The sequence below is a fragment of the Biomphalaria glabrata genome, chromosome 16, assembly GCF_947242115.1.
Source record: "Biomphalaria glabrata chromosome 16, xgBioGlab47.1, whole genome shotgun sequence".
NCBI lineage: Eukaryota > Metazoa > Mollusca > Gastropoda > Planorbidae > Biomphalaria > Biomphalaria glabrata.
In genome coordinates, this window is record NC_074726.1 from 2,234,265 (window position 1) to 2,248,950 (window position 14,686).

At 36.8% G+C, this 14,686-nt stretch overlaps 1 protein-coding gene across 4 annotated transcripts in view; it reads right to left on the minus strand.

The window, feature by feature from the left end:
- Positions 1 to 14,403, minus strand: part of LOC106069627 (uncharacterized) — a 28,431-nt gene extending 14,028 nt beyond the window's left edge. Inside the window, exons 1-8 of one of the 4 annotated variants that reach the window (XM_056014523.1) lie at positions 14,169 to 14,402; positions 12,516 to 12,617; positions 10,165 to 10,282; positions 8,321 to 8,419; positions 6,839 to 7,125; positions 6,528 to 6,582; positions 4,367 to 4,429; positions 2,563 to 2,625 (exon numbers count right to left, since the gene is read on the minus strand). In XM_056014523.1, the coding sequence (XP_055870498.1) occupies positions 2,563 to 2,625; positions 4,367 to 4,429; positions 6,528 to 6,582; positions 6,839 to 7,125; positions 8,321 to 8,419; positions 10,165 to 10,282; positions 12,516 to 12,617 (787 nt within the window). In that variant the 5' untranslated portion in view covers positions 14,169 to 14,402. Of the gene's footprint in view, positions 1 to 2,562; positions 2,626 to 4,366; positions 4,430 to 6,527; positions 6,583 to 6,838; positions 7,132 to 8,320; positions 8,420 to 10,164; positions 10,283 to 12,515; positions 12,618 to 14,168 lie in introns of all 4 variants that reach the window. The other 3 variants (XM_056014521.1, XM_056014522.1, XM_056014524.1) reach the window with 3 other exon arrangements.
- Between the last annotated feature and the right edge of the window lie 283 nt (positions 14,404 to 14,686).

Here is a 14,686-nt window from a genome sequence, read left to right on the forward strand (position 1 = left end):
TAGAGGATGCAGTGATGATGATTTTCAATGGTCCTTTAAGACTTAAATTTAATGAATTTAATTTGTCAAATAAATCAGAGAGAAAGGTCACTTTTCAAAGTATTCCTTCGGTTGCGCTTTTAAAGCTGGATGTTTTGTTTCCAAGTGTCTCTTCAATTTGCTTGGAACAAGCGCCTCATTCGATAGAGTTGCATTGCAGATCAGACAGAATAGCAATGGAGCATCTTCAGGTCCAGAAGATATGAAACCATATCCGATGTGATCTTCTTTGTACCTTCGTTTGGTTCCTTGCTTTTCATTGAACACTTTCGCAGTTTCATTCTTACTAACGTATTTCTCCATGGATAACAATGAATAATGCTTAGTAATAATTTGTTATTATTAGCATACACCTAAAAAATTTACATGAAACATATCGATTATTATTATCGTTACCAATTTAAGAACTGCTGTGCGTCTGCTAAGGCTACTATTACTTGTCGTTGCAAGTGGGGATGTCATCGCAACGTAAAATAAACATTCAATATTAGGCAGACCTGTGTAACGCTGCACGTGTGGCGTTCTGAAAACTCCCGCGGCACACCTGCAAATATTCGGTGGCACACTAGTGTGCTGTGGCACACAGTTTGAGAAACACTGTGCTAGATAGAGAGACAAAAAAAAAACAGGGTGGAGGGGGTAAACGAGGGCGCTTTGAATAATTAGAAGGGGAAAAGGGACAGGGGAAAGGCTGGACAGCAGTTAATGTAACAGTAAAATGTGCCAGGTACCTGGGTAATTGATAGACTGAATCTTTTTTTTTTGGCGTGTTGCCAAGTACGCTTTCGTGTAAGACTAAGAAACTGTGCTGGGCCGGCCTTAGACATAGGGTAAGAAGCCAGCGAACGACTCCGATTGCACTACGCAAGACAGCAGGGTTTCTGTCCAGGGCTTTTGCAAGAGAGGATTTGAACCTCTCAAGCCCTCACTCGGAGTTTGATGATGATGATTGGTGGTGGCCTCGCACAGGAAAAAATAATTTGAAAACAAATAAATGCTCGTATCCAGGGGCGGACTGGCTATATGGACAAACGGGCAAATTTCCGGTGGGCCGTTACCAAACTGACAACTTTAAAAAAAAAGGGAATTAGGCTTACATCTATAATATTACTCATAGGTGTAGTCGGGAGGTTCAAACCATCACTGTATCAGACCTCATTTTCTGAAAGGGAAACTTTACTTACTGCCCCATTGCAGCCAACTTTCAAGAGCGTAACCAAAAGGGGGTTTGTGGTTACCCTCCCCCTCCTACACAAAAGCTAAACAAAGCTATAGGTTCTACCAGTCGCTGGACTCCATTAATTAAGTGCAGTGAATAGCAGGTTTGGTTTTTGTTTTTTGCGGAACAGTATCAGACTAATTACACTTCAGATGCCTCATAATATGCATTTTTTTAAGTTTAAAATAACTATCCTTTGCACCTGGCAACGCCCATAATATGACTTGCCGTTTGTGGGCCGGTTGATATGGTAATGCCCGGGCCGATTTTGATACCCACTCCGCCCCTGCTCGTATCAACTCTCAAATAAAGATCTAGCAGAGATCTATGTCTAGCTAGCTTAGATCTAAGTCTTTACTATTTGTGTGTGTGTTGTTTCCTATCGGTAATATGTTAATACGTTATTTCGAGTCTGACGCAGCAAAACGAAAATCGGAAAATGCGAAGAAGTGCATGCGAACAATAGAAATTGGCAGATTTTAAGTCATTGATTAACATACATGATTAGATTGACCTAGGAACACGAGTAGTAATCATCTTTTTTTTGAAGTAACGTCTGTATCTTATAAGATAAGATAAGAATTGTATTATTTTATTTTTATGGTGTTTATCTTTCTTTGTCTTTTTTTATTTGGGGTCACCAAATTCACTAGTCTAGGGCCTCCAATGACCTAAGGCCGGCCCTGGAAGCACTCTTTGATCATAGGAGATTTTCTTCGTTTGAAAAATAGTAGCCTTTACATAGAATAGCTGCTCCTGTTGTAATACTTTGTTAAGATTACTACTTGTGTACAAGGCAATGTTTCTCAAACTGTGCTTCGCGGAACCCTAGCATTCCACGAGGCCCGAATGAGTATTCCACAAACAACTGGAATAATTAACTACTAGACCGCCACCTGAATTAACGTCTCTAAAAAATAAAGTGTTCCGCTAAATACCCCGAATGTGCGAAGTGGTTAGTTAGTGAAAAAGTTTGAGAAACACTAGGCGTATCTCCCTTCTTATTAGGATTGGTAAAGATATTGACATATTTTATAACGTACCATAGACGCTGGTAGACAATTTATTACAACCAATGTAAAATGTGAGCAGACGTAGTATTTGACATTTCATCTTTTTATGTCAATAATATACACCGCATTTGTATAAAGGGGATGGGGGGATGGGGGGTGTCCCATATATATCAAGATGTCAAAATAAATAATAGTCACAGTTTTATACGTGAAGCAAAAGAAGGGGAGAGAAGTCAGAAAATTGTTGTTGTTGAATGACATTTTTTTTAAGCTAATTATTGAATGGGTTACCTCCCGTTCTTTGCAGACTTTGTATCTCGTACTCCCTTGCTGTTAACAACTCTTTATAATTAGCTGTGAACAGACAAATAGTTACAAAGGTTAGAGCCAATAAAAGTTCTCTTTTCTGTCTAATAAGATAATATCAAATTCTAATAAGATTCTAATAAGAATCACATACTAGTGTATTCATTGGCCTCCTTCAGTCGTAGAACGACTATGGTTCTACTCAGAGCACACTTCCTCGTGTGGCTGGGGAGCCCTATTTTGGAGAGACACTCCCGTCCACAGATAGCGCAGGTTAAGGTGGCTTTTGCTTCGGTGGTAGAGGAGCTGGCCGTTTTTCGGATTGTGCGTTTTTCTTCCTGAGCTGAGACCCATGCATTTTCACTGTCCATAGCTTTCTTGGTCACTGTCTCTCTCCATCTGTTGCGGTCTAGAGCTATGTCTTCCCAATGGTCAGTATTGATGTTCACTGATTTGAGGTCACGTTTTATTACATCTATGTAATGGAGGTGGGGGCGACCAGTTTTTTCTTGAGCCAGTCGCGAGTTGACCGTAGAGGATGACTTTCGGGATGGGATTGTCCTCCTTCCGGCGAGCATGTACAAGCCAGCCAGTGTATCATTCTTAACTAAAGAGAACACCTAAGTTTAGTCCCTATCAGAAGCCCCTTTTTAGTAAGAAATCACGACGAGAATTACAGCGACTAATCGGTACAGGAGGCCTGAACACTGAGCTGCAACGTCACAACCTGTGGGAGGTGGAAACGAGCTATTGGTTTTAACTGCCCACAGGTTGTGACGTTGCAGGTCACTGTTGATGGCTACAAGCACGAATGGTCTCGGACTATCTTCCTTAGAATACGTGAAAGGAATCGGGCAGTAAGTCTTTGGGTGGCCATGTCCCGATACAAGGACAGCCTCGTTTACGAACACGGACCTACTCTCTCTCTCTCTCTCTTTCTCTCTCTCTTTTTCTCTCTCTCTCTCTTTCTCTCTCTCTTTCTCTCTTTCTCTCTCTCTCTTTCTCTCTCTCTCTTTCTCTCTCTCTCTCTCTCTCTGTCTTTCTGTCTTTCTCTCTCTTTTTCTTTCTCTCTTTCTCTCTCTATCTCTCTCTTTCTCTCTCTCTTTTTCTCTCTCTTTCTCTCTCTCTTTCTCTCTTTCTCTCTCTCTCTTTCTCTCTCTCTCTCTTTCTCTCTCTCTCTCTGTCTTTCTGTCTTTCTCTCTCTCTTTCTTTCTCTCTTTCTCTTTCTCTCTCTTTCTCTCTCTCTCTGTCTTTCTCTCTCTCTTTCTCTCTCTGTCTTGCTCTCTCTCTTTCTCTCACTCTCTTTCTCTCTCTCTCTTTCTTTCTCTCTTTTTCTCTCTCTTTCTCTCTCTTTCTCTCTCTCTTTCTCTCATTTTCTCTCTCTCTCTCTCTCTCTCACATTTTGTTGTTATGAGAGAAAGAGTTAATACCGAAAATAAAAAAAAAAAGACAGAGTGAAAACCACTTTTGTCATTTCTGAGTCATAATAATGTCTTGTTAATATAGGTCAAACACCTGTGAGTTGTATATGCAGCAGAAATCTTTTAGCAAATGCGCATTAGAAAAGCATGTGTCTTTGAAATTATTAATTTTTAACATTTTGAAAAATTTCATGACTTGGAATGAGAATTTTTTTTTCGTTTATCAGGTCGACATCTTTCTGTCTTGCAAAATAAGTTTCCAACAGAGCCACCAATCTAGAAGCCGTCTCTCAAAGAACGCACTCACTGGCAAACAAATTCGAAACTACATAATGTACTAATAAAAAGTGTAACTATCAGTCACTGACCTAGATCATCAAGTAACTGCTTGTTGTCCTGCTTCAGAGATTTCATCAGAGCTAGTTCTTCAGCTGGAAGTAGCCACAGAAATGTTTTCAAAATGTTGTGATTTTAAAGGTCTAGGCAACTTTCAAGATAAGTGTTCCATTCTAAACAATGTCAAGGACGATCTATTAATAGATCCCTGTTGCCAACTAAATTTAAAAAAAAAATTAAAAATTTAAAAAATTCGTGCTACTGGAGAAACAACTTTGAAATTAAATCTCACTTTGTTAAAAAGACTACACAATTTTTCGTACACCAGATAAGTTGAATAGCTAATGAACACTTCTTTATTCTGTACACCGAATACACCAAGTTGAGAGCTATTTTTAGTTCTCTTATCTACAAAAGTTACTTAAAAAAAGAAGATGATTATATCTTATCTTATATAATATAGACGTTGCTTCAAAAAGAAGATGATTATGTCCATACGCCTCATGCATTCAGTCATGCATATTAACCAATGACTTAAATTCTGCCAAGTCACTGGTTTTCCTGGCTAGCTCAGGCAACCCATTCCATGCTCTAATAGCACTAGGGAAGAAGGAGTATTTGTACAAATTTGTCCTAGCATATGGGACGAGGAATGTGCCTTTATCTTTGTGTCTTTCAGAGTATTTTATTAAATTTTGTTTTTGTATTTGAAGATTATGGCTCTGTGTTTTATGTATAATTGCTACTTCACTTTTGAGCCTCCTGTCCTGAAGGCTTTCTAAATTTAGTGATTTTACTAAAGGTGCTACTCTAGTCAAATGTGAATATTCGTTTGTTATGAACCTCACTGCTCTATATGATTACGTCCTACGCGTCATGTATCTAGTCAGACATGTTAACTAATGACTTAAATTCTGCCAAGTCATTGGTTTTCCTGGCTGGCTCGATTGTCCCGGGTTCGAACCCCGCCGGCCATCCTTTCAATCGTTCCTAATCGCATGGGACATGTAAAGCATGTAATACATTTTTTTAGTAATTAAACTATTTTAGTGCTTTATCAGATAAAAATAAAGACAAAGATGCAGTGACAAACAGTATATATATATATATAATGCAACTATCATGAAATAACATGACTGAGTGAAATACCATGACTGAGAGAAATACCATGACTGAGAGAAATACCATGACTGAGAGAAATACCATGAGAGAAATACCATGACTGAGTGAAATACCATGACTGAGAGAAATACCATGACTGAGAGAAATACCATGACTGAGTGAAATACCATGACTGAGAGAAATACCATGACTGAGAGAAATACCATGACTGAGAGAAATACCATGACTGAGAGAAATACCATGACTGAGAGAAATACCATGACTGAGAGAAATACCATGGCTGAGAGAAATACCATGACTGAGAGAAATACCATGACTGAGAGAAATACCATGACTGAGAGAAATACCATGACTGAGAGAAATACCATGACTGAGAGAAATACCATGACTGAGAGAAATACCATGACTGAGAGAAATACCATGACTGAGAGAAATACCATGACTGACATTTTCTTAAAGAAAATAAAAGTGGACATTTGCATGTTTCATATGCCACTAAGGCTTTCAAGAATATCTTTAAATCATTTAACAAAGCCTCCCACCGTTTCTTACCATCTGCTTATCTATGGCGTCATGTGAAAAACGATTTTTAAAATTAAAATTAAGAACTTTTTGAGACAAAGGAACAAACGACACTTTCACAAAGCGGAATTTTATTATAAATGAGATCGTTACAGACATTAGCTTTAAGTTCATATTTGATAACCAGAAAATAGCAGTGCAATTTACTTATAGTTGCATTGTTGCAAAATTGAACTATAGATTATTGACAAATGTCTTCCATTCCAAAGATTAAGGACGCGTGCAGAGTTTCACATGACTACGCAAACCCAGTGAAATGTAGATAACTTGTAATAAACAAATGAATTTTAAAATTTAATAGACACTTATTTGCTAGTTTTTTTTGTTGAATAATCAAATAACGTAGGTCATTATAAACTATATTTATTACAGCGCAACTATTATAACGAAAAAAAAAACAATTTTTAAATGGGGGGGGGGGAGGTGACATCCTGAGCTGACCGCACCGGGTGACACCCTCCCTAGTGACGCCACTGTTAAAGTTCTCACCAAACAAACCCAGCGGCTTCAAATACTGCTCATCTTGCCTGTATACATCACGTGACTGGAAAGGAAAAAAAACGTAAGATTAAGCTGTGAAGTATGGTAGTTCCAATTTTTCTTTGAAAGTTATTGTAAAATATATTTTAAAACAAAGATCGTATCTCAAGACGTAAAATTAGACAGGTAAAAGTACATGTATTGTATATGTGAGAAAAGGTGTATGTAATATATATATTATATATATATATATAATATATATTGAAATAACGACTTTATATGACATTGTTTAAAAAAAAAACAGAAAAGAAAATCCTTACTTTTGTATTGTTTTGCCAGTGTTCAAGATGTGGCCCAGAAGTCCAGGGTTCCATCACAGATTTCAGACTAGAAATATCCTCTCTCATAGCTTGAAGCTCTTTTATTATTCCTTTAAACGTCTCATGATTTATGTCCGTTGATAAGCTGTCTGTTAAAGATAGTAGTTTGTCAGTTTGCATTGTCAGTTTCTGTGACGGAGCCTCAGTACCAGCAGTAGATTCGAGTTCCTCGATGTTTAGTAAACTCAGGTCTTGTTCCACTCTTGAAAAGTCTCTGTCATTGTTCACTGTTTCTTGTTGAAAAACATTTGATTATTTGTAAAAGAGAAAAAGTTTAAAAGTAAATGCATTCGAGCATGATAAACAAATGAATAACTGTTTTAGGCAAATATCCTGAGAACAGAACATTTAGATATGAGGGTTGGTCTACTCAACGATTCTACACAAAATAATTGTTTTAATTTGTTGCGTCACACATCTTATCCCAAATGCAAGGACAAGTTTGTATACTTCTTTCTTCCGGGCGGAATGGAAAGGGTTGCCTGAATCAGCCAGGAAAACAAAAGACTTGACAGATTTTTTAATTTACATTTTTGCTTTTCCTCTTTAAATCCAAAGCACAAATGTTGGACGCCAAAGGTTTCAATTCATGACACCTATCGGAAACTTTCTCATAAGGTTTTCAATGTAGTTGGTTTAATGTAATATACTTTGGATTACTTCTATTATAGTGGTTCTCTAAACCTTTCTTTATGGATCTGAGACATGGGTATTTTACAGAAAGCTACTAAGATTTCTTAAAAGCTTTCAAAAAAGATGTTAGCGCCCCATCATGGACATACGGTGGCAAGACCACACTACAAACAGCGAATGCCGATAGGGACAGTATAGAAGGAGGACTAATATTCCGACAGTTAAGCTGGTCAGGGCACGTATCCCTAATGGGGCATGAACGTATGCTAAAGGCACTCTTTTTTGTGTGTGGTAAGTTTGGGTTGTCGGTGTTCCCTAGGTAAAACCAACTTAAACGCCAACTTGCTTTAATTGAGCACCTGGCAGCAGGAGGCTTCAGAACGAGACAGCTAGGTATCACTTACGAAAGACGCGGAACACACATTTGAGACCAAAGGAAAGCACAATGTTGAGGACAGACGTAGACAGCGAAAATTAATCTAAGTTGACCACAGGCGGTGTGGCAAAATATGTAGGTCGCAGCTGTAAGTCTCATTATTTTTTGGACCCTAAGACAAGCCTCATATCTCTCTATATATAGTAACATATATATATTGTTTAGTTATATGTAGTTAAGACTTTTAGAAATATATAGGTAAGAGCTAAAATATTTAAAAAAATAATTAATTAAGCTCAATAGAATGATGGGATAGAGAGACAGAGCTTGAAGTAGCCATGTTGTTTGTTGTTGTAGAAAATATGTCTATGACGTCATTAAATTGTCTAACTATATATGTACATTTTTATTACTTTGAGAATTTGAACAGGAATCTTCCATTGAATCTATCTCAGGATCTCCATGATTGGACTGTACTTTAGAAGTTAATGCTGAAGTTCCTTTATAGTGTTCTGAGAATTAAATAGTAATCTTATAGAATTTAAAAAAAGGGAGATAACTTGTGTAAGAGATTTCAATGGAACTAAACAAAAAAGTTTTAGCTGACTTTACATTACACAAGAAAAACATTTTAAAAATGCGTTTCTTTAAAAGACAATGACTCCATTAAACAACTTGAAATAAAATATATATAAAAAAAATTATTAAAAACATATTTTTGTTCAAACCGGGTATCGAAACCGTGATTTTGTCATGTATGCAGGGCGGACTGGCTATATGGGCACTCGGTGACTTACATAAAAGTGACTTGAATAGCCTACACCCGTAGACAAGAATCGCGGTGGCTGAGTGGTAAAGCGCTTGGCTTTCGAATCCTATTGTGACTGTGGTTTTTAATTTTGGCATCCATCTAGCTCTAATGGGTACATGACATTGGTTGGGGGAAAAAGTGAAGACAGTTGGTCGTTTTCGGCATAATGATAGGGCATACTCAACAGTTCATAGATCGCAATTAACTTACATACATGTAGGTTTCATCCGTTTATCTTATATTATAATATACACTTTATGGGCCGAATAGTAAAGAAATACCCGGGCCGATTTACACCCAGTCCACCACTGCATATATGTGAATGTAATTTTATGTATGTATCACTGTGACAATTGGGGATTTATACGCACATGGCGAATTTATTGAGATTATCATTATATGGACATCGATATCTAATACTAGACCTAAACTTTTAATTTAGAACTCTTAAAATTTAGTCTAGATGTAGATTTTCTTCTGACTTAGCAGAAATATAGGTCATTATCTTATATAATACAGACGTTACTTCAAAAAAGAAGATGATTACATCCTACGCGTCATGCATTCAGTCATGGAAATTAACCAATGACTTCAATTCTGCCAAGTCACTGGTTTTCCTGGCCAGCTCAGGCAACCCATTCCATGCTCTAATAGCACTAGTGAAGAAGGGCATTGATTAGCATGCATGGTTAGATTGACCTAGGAACACGCGCAGGACGTAATCATCTTCCTTTTTTTTTTTTGAAGTAACGTCTTTATTTCATAAGAAAAGAAGATCTAGACTCTAGATGTAATATAAATTAGATTTACGTAAAACAATATTACTAAACCTTAGTTCTTGTTTTAATAAAATTAAAGCAACTTTAAATTTACCCTGTAATTGTATAATTTCAGTACTTTAAGGCTGACTACAAAATGTTTTTTTTTTTTTTTTTTTTTAGTCTCAGCCTGGTCAAGCCAAGTTTACATAAATCTATTTTTAACTTTGATAAATGAAAACGGTCAAACTAGAGTTTTCCACGTGTGGACAACGAGCTAGTAATTCTTTTCTCAGCGATATACATCAACTGTTACATTTTTAGGAAGATCTTTAGAGTCGTTTTTTTGACATCAGCACCTGCTCACCCTCCCACCCCTCCCAAGTTCCTCCGTGAAGACTTGACTTGAATAGAGTGATTTGAATGGAGTGACTTGAATAAAGTGACTTGAATAGAATGACTTGAATAGAGTGACTTGAACAGAGTGACTTGAATAGAGTGACTTGAATAGAATGACTTGCATAGGGTGACTTGAATAGAGTGACTTGAATAGAGTGACTTGAATAGAGTGACTTGAATAGAGTGACTTGAATAAAGTGACTTGAATAGAGTGACTTGAATAGTGGTATTGTAAAAAGCAGCCCATCATAACTTATGTGCTATTCAGAAGCAACCCGGCATAACTTACGTGCTATTTCCAAACAACTCTGAACGCATTGTTCTGTTTCTATAAGAATAATTTGTTTGAGTTCACTGTAGTTTAAATCGCCACTTTCATCTGCCCAGGCTTCACCCTTCTGTGCGACCTGCAATACAAACATGTGTCAAAATGAGTGACACAGGACTGTGTCCACGTGATCATGTCATTATGTCATAACATTATGTCAAGCTTCATATGCTTTAGGCCCAGTGTCCAGTGGCGTTGTAGTTAAGATTGCCACATAAATAGGAAGAGTATTTTTTCTTCTATTTATTGGCTTTAAGAAGCTTCGAGTTTCTACACTGCCTTATCGTGTGGACTGACTTTCGGTTGTCTCGACGGTCCTGGGTTCAAACCCTACCCGCTGCCATCCCCCGTCGTTCTGCGGGAGGTTTGGACTAGAAAATAAATTATCTTCAACTCTGAAGGAACATCCCAAACATGCAAAACAAACATTTTTTACAAAGAATTGTAAGGGGAGATAAATGGAAATAAATTAGGTTCAGCAACTGAAACTTTCGGTTTTATGTGCTATTAATATGGGAGTACATATTTATACCAGTTTCCAATCAGTCTATTAAATCTTAATCTTTAAGGGGAAAATCTGAATAAAGTGTACTATTGCTTGATATATAGTGTGTGCTCAATTTTTTTCATCATTTCTAATTCAAAAAAAATATTTTTTTTTGTATTTTGTTTAGAGCAGTGATGCCCAACCTAGTTCGACCAGCGGGCCATTTTAATTTTTGACACTCGTGTCGCGGGCCACATGAATGAAAATGTAGGCCTACAAAAACTTAAATTGACCTGAAACCCCGTAGATCCCATGCTTCATTAAATGATGGGATACTTGAACTTTATCTTTTTCCCCACGTCAGAAAATGGCTTCATTTCTCTATTTGAAAATATCAGCAATATTGGGCTTCATTTCAGTGCTTAGATTATGAGCAATAGTGTAGCTAGCTTTATAGCCAAGTACTTTCCCTGTCCCTTTTTGTTAAATATTCCCATCAATCCTCCAATTTCTAGGCGTCATGTGTGTTTCATAATGTCGTTTATGTTTTAGATTTTTTAAAAATAGCCACACTTTATTTTTAAAACATATATGTTGGCTAAGTTTCATGTTCTTAGTAGAAACGTAGATTCTACATTCAGATACCTATTTAATACACGCACAAACGTTTAATGTCATGGTACCAATAAGATAAAAATTGAGTGCCCAAAGCCCTTGACGTAATTTAAAGATACATTTTTAAAACCTTTTTCATTACTTTTTTTTTTGAAAATTTTCTGCACTTTGTGTTGACATTTCAGAGGGCCGGATGTAAACACGTCGCTGGCCGGATTTGGCCCGCGGGCCGGATTTCGGACATCACTGGTTTCAGAGGAACTCAGTTGATTTTTTTTTATTTAGCACTTAGTTTTACAATGTCCGGCATACAGTTGGATATTGGTTCATCAGATTTAATTTCTGCACATTCACCATTCACTCAATACCATTGTAACACATATTACTGTGTCTCTGACCTTATCCTGAAGGAGAGCATTGCTTAAACATTTTCCTTATGGAACGCTTTTTTTTTAGAGAGAGATCAATTCTCGTGGTGGCCTACTTGTTAGTTATTCCAGTAGCTCGTGGAGCACTGGGGTTACGCGTAACACAATTTGGAAAAGCACTGCTGAAGAACATATGTTTCTGTCCTTACACTTGTGTGTTTAATGTGTTTTCCTTCTGTCTAAGTGTTTAAATCTCATGCGCTTAAGTCATTATGTTCATTGACTTTATATCCGTGTTTTATGCTCATGTCATCATGCTCCTGTAGTTAATCGAACGAATCGAATGTCATTATGTCATCGAATGTCTCAAGACTGATAATACTTTTGATAATATCATGTATTCAATCTAGTTACTGATTACTTAAAATGTTATTTGTCAAGCAATACAATAGTACTGCGAAGTGCTTGTAAGAGTTACCGTTCTTTCTCTCGGTAGTCGCTTAGAAAAATACACTACGTTATGAATATTAAAAAAAAAACAACATTTATAACAAATATAAATCTCTTTTACATAAAAAAAGAGAATGAGAATGTGAATGAGAGAGAGAGAGAGACATGGGACAATCAAGACCATTAAGATACCAGTTCACAGCGCATACCACACGAAAATGTATCTAACCATATAGCCATCCAAATAGAGCAGAATATACAATCATTAACTCTTTCTCTCCTAAATGACGATACCAGCGTTTATTCAACCAGATTCTGGTAAATAATTATGGAGAGAAAGAGTTAAACTTATATTAAAGATAGATTTTATTAAAAAAAAAAATACATACGACTACCTTGCTAATATTTTGTATAAGAGTTTGTAATAGTTCTTTAAAGTTGTCTAACTCCTCCAGCCTGGACGCTATATCCGACAATTCTTTCAATGGCCGCATCTAAATCGGAGATTAACAGAAAGCCAGGTCAGTTAAACTAATACACAACATATGATATATCATTAACAAATCAAAGCTGTAGGAATATGTGTAAGGAAAATTTTTAAAAATCCTAATTGATAAAGCTTAAAGCTTATCGTAGTGATTTAAGATTAAGATTAAGACTGCTTTATTGATCCTTACGGAAATGTGTTGTGATTACAAGGACTCTTTTCTCATATAAAGACAACACAACAGAAAAATACACATAAATACAACAGACACAACATAAAGAGTTCATTCAGCGACTACACACAGGTATCTTGGTGCTTTTCATGTTCCCTGATCAATGAGTGGCGGTGATACCTTGCCCTCAATAACTATTAACTAGTATGACCGTTATATTTCTTCAACGTAAAAAAATGATTATTTCAATTTAGACTGGAGAACTAGAAAATCTGTATCTTCAACAGACTACCACTTTGGGTATTCCCGCATTAGTCATTGATGAACATGCGTGACTAGATTAACACTTGAAATGCGTAGGACGCAATTTTTTTTTTTTATTTTCATGTTTTTAAGTAACGCCTTCAATATATACGAGAAGAATGAGGCCCTATTCATTAAAGAGTTCAATAAATTCATGCATTTTGCACATGGTCTTGTATGCTTAGATCTATTAGCATATCATTAGAATAGTATAACTGTAACCAAATTCTCCCCTCGCTCTGTTGTTTATTATCTTAGAATTTCACAGCTTTTCCTTCAGCTATGATCATTCAGCCAGACGTGGTATATTAATTTCATTTGAAATGAAATAGAATGTGTGCTAGAGGCGCGGTGGCTGAGTGGTAAAAGGCTGGGCTTCTGAACCAGAATCCCGGGTTCAAATCCTGGTGAAGACTATTTAAATTTTGGTATCTATAGGGCGCCTCTGAGCGCCCCCCCCCCAGTTCTAATTGGTAGCTGACATATATCGGGGAAAAGAAAAGTCGGTTGGTCATTACTGGCCACACTAACCGTGGGCTACAGAAACAGATTACCTTTACATCACCTGCCCTATAGACCGCATGGTCTGAAAAGGGAGCTTACATAATTTAGTCTGTAAGCATGGTCTGAAAAGGGAGCTTACATAATTTAGTCTGTAAGCATGGTCTGAAAAGGGAGCTTACATAATTTAGTCTGTAAGCATGGTCTGAAAAGGGAGCTTACATAATTTAGTCTGTAAGCATGGTCTGAAAAGGGAGCTTACATAATTTAGTCTGTAAGCATGGTCTGAAAAGGGAGCTTACATAATTTAGTCTGTAAGCATGGTCTGAAAAGGGAGCTTACATAATTTAGTCTGTAAGCTGTCGATTTGTGGTCAGCTTTTATGAAGTGGTCAGTCACTACGTCCGAATATCATTAAAGATTTAGATCTTCCCCCCATTAGTAAATATTCTGAGTAACCTTGTTGACAAGATGAAACGCACTTAGCAGACAGAATACAAGTTTATGTGAATGTCTCAGTACTATTAGTGCGATTGAAAAAAAAAATCTATTTAGATTGAATTTATTTAGTCCAATAATTACCTCTTATATTCAGCTTTCAAGTCCAGCCGGAATATGTTTCACATTTTCTAAAAACTGATGATACCTCCAATGTAGCTTAATGCTGAAAATCAACTAAAATGCAAAGCTTTAACCACAAGTGTACTAACACAACACGAATGGCGTTGATCTAGTTCCAAGAACTGAGTTTAGAGTCATTGTATCAAAGATAACAATTGTTTAAAATTCTCTCTCTATCATTGCACTACTAATGAAGATTAGCGTCTAGATCTAACAGCCACATAAGAAACAAAAAGTTTTATCTAAGTAGGTCATGATTGTGTACAAGTGACAGAAGAAGCTAAAATAGAAGCGCATTCCCATTAAAGTTTTATGCCAGAGAAGACAAAACAACATTATTACTGAAGAATCTAGACATCTTCAAGCTAGAAAAGAGAAAGTTCCACTTTCAGACCTTTTGGTCTATAGGGAAGATGATGTACTATTAACGAGGGTATCATGTGGCCAGCACAACGACCAACCGCCTTTACTTTTCCCCA